General features: G+C 36.6%; 1 protein-coding gene across 1 annotated transcript; it reads left to right on the top strand.

Moving 5' to 3' along the window:
* Positions 1–423: 423 nt before the first annotated feature.
* LOC104215955 (uncharacterized acetyltransferase At3g50280-like) lies at positions 424–2,205 on the top strand. Its single transcript, XM_009765895.2, has 2 exons — positions 424–1,330; positions 1,748–2,205. The coding sequence occupies exons 1-2, from the start codon at positions 424–426 to the stop codon at positions 2,203–2,205; spliced, it is 1,365 nt and encodes a 454-aa protein (XP_009764197.2).
* The last annotated feature ends 276 nt before the right edge of the window (positions 2,206–2,481 follow it).

Here is a 2,481-nt window from a genome sequence, read left to right as displayed (position 1 = left end):
CTCTTTATAGAGTGAGTGAGGGAAAATTTTATTTTGTATCTCAAACTGAGACTAGTTGTATGGGGCAATTTTTTTGTCTCACAATTTTGTGGACCCAATTTTTTGTGGACTCAGAAGTGTAAGATTGGAGTCCACAAATTTATGAGATAAAAAGAAGCTTCATACAACTAGTGTAAGTTATATGAGACACAAAATAAAACTTTTATCAGTTTATGCTCTCTGGCAGTCCGTGCTCCCATTATCATTGGTATTCGTCTCTGAATTAAGTAATATGTATTCTAACCCTAACTTTCGATACTCATGACTAATGTTTGATTTGATGTGAACATTAGTACGGATAATATTCTGTCTCCCGCATCCTCATAAAACCATTTCTCTCACCCTTGCCTGCTGCCCTAGATCCATTTCTCTTCCTCCTTAAAAATGGAAGAAGTTCAACTCATCTCTACCTGTTTAGTTAAGTTGTCAAGCTCAAACAACAATGGCAACAACACAACCATTTCCCAAATTGAAATGACACCATGGGACTTGCAATTCCTTCTTGTTGACACTATCCAAAAAGGTCTCCTCTTCAAAAAACCAACTCCTCAACAAGAAAACACTCTGTTCAAATCATTCTCCTCTCTTTCCTTAATTGATCACTTGAAAACATCTCTTTCACGCGCCTTAGACTTCTTTCCTCCTCTAGCTGGCCATTTTTCCACTACTAAAAATGCTCATGATGATACGATTTCTTTCTTCATCACTTGCAATAACGCTGGAGTTGAATTTACTCACGCTATTGCTCCACAATTAACTGTGGAAGAAATTCTTGAATCTTGTTATGTGCCACCTATTGTTCATTCCCTTTTCCCACTTAATAAAATGTGTAACATCGAACGTGTTACTAAACCATTACTAGGAATTCAAGTAACAGAGCTTGTTGATGGGTATTTTATTGGTTGCACTATGAGTCATAGTGTAGGAGATGGCACTTGCTTTCGGAATTTCTTTAATTCTTGGTCTGAAATATCCAATGGATCTGAGTTTATTAGTAGGTTTCCAGTTCTAAAAAGATGGTTTCCTGAGAATATAAAGCCTCCAATTCATCTCCCTTTGAAGCTAGAAGATCAAGAATTATATGAGTGTATGGAGCTGCCACCATTGAAGGAAAGGATTTTCCATCTCAGTAAAGAAAACATAGGGAAATTGAAAGCAAAATCTAACTCTGAAATGGGTACTAAATCCATCTCTTCTCTTCAAGCCTTTTTGGCTCATCTATGGAGATCTATTACTCGTTGTCGTCAGCTTCATTCCAAAGAAGAAGAAGTCACTATCATCATTGTCGTAGGTAAAGTTTTGTGACCCAAAAATAAATTTTTGACTTTGTTGTTATAATGGGTAAATTCATTTTTTGCCACATTTTGTGATCTATAGGTCACGGGGTAGAAATAACTACAAACATCACACCCCTTAGGGTCCCTAGTTGGACCCTGTGTGAATGCGGAATGCTTGTGCACTGGCTGCCCTTTATAAGTTACTATTATAATGGATAAAGTTCAGTCAATTAAGATGATTTTGCAACTTTTGTTATAGATGATAGTTGATCAGTTATTAATTTGGGAAAATAGCTATATGCAGGACTTTAATTACCGTTATTAGGGAATAAAGTCAAGTTAGTTGAACGTAACAAAAAATAATCTTGTATCTTTATTGTTATACTGTATAAAGTTCAATAATCATGTGTGAAATTAATGCGTTATTGTAGGCACAAGACCGAGGCTAAATCCTCCTTTGGCAGAAGGGTATTGGGGAAATGCAGCTTATTTCAAGCCAGTAAAGATTACAGCAGGAGAACTACTGGAGAAAGGACTTGGCTGGGCAGCATTGCAAATTAACAAAATAGTTGCTTCTCAAAACAATGATGTAGTGGTGAAACTATATAAGGAGTGGGTGGAAAAGCCTGTGTTATTTACAAAGAGTTCATTGTTTGTGGCCAATAGACTGACAATTAGTAGTTCTCCAAAGTTTAGTGTTTACAGTACTGATTTTGGTTGGGGGAAACCAGTGGCAGTGAGGAGTGGGATAGCAAATAAAGGTGATGGAAAAGTAACATTATTTCCTGGGGCAGAAGAAGGAAGTGTAGATATTGAAGTTTGTCTTTTACCTAAGACTTTGCTAGCTATGGAAAATGATGAAGAGTTCATGGAAGCTGTTACTGTTTAGAGAAAAAAGATATACTAAATCACCCTCCTTTGAGAAGTAACATCTTTTTTAGGTTATGTAAAATTTGGTTCAATCAAACAATAAAGGGTTCTTTGGCTGCTTTTAATGTGAAATTGCTACTGAGATTTGGGTTTATATGCATTACTAGTTTCTTGGAGTATAGAATAAATAATGATTGCATAAAAATTAATGGGTAGTTGAGTAACCACAAGTAGCAATGCAGGTCCCCCATCGGGGCGGAGCTAGAGTGTCGAGAGCGGGTTTGGCCAAACTCAA

Source organism: Nicotiana sylvestris, chromosome 10, assembly GCF_000393655.2.
Source record: "Nicotiana sylvestris chromosome 10, ASM39365v2, whole genome shotgun sequence".
NCBI lineage: Eukaryota > Viridiplantae > Streptophyta > Magnoliopsida > Solanales > Solanaceae > Nicotiana > Nicotiana sylvestris.
Note: the sequence above shows the minus strand (reverse complement) of the source record. Positions and strands in the feature narration are given on the sequence as shown.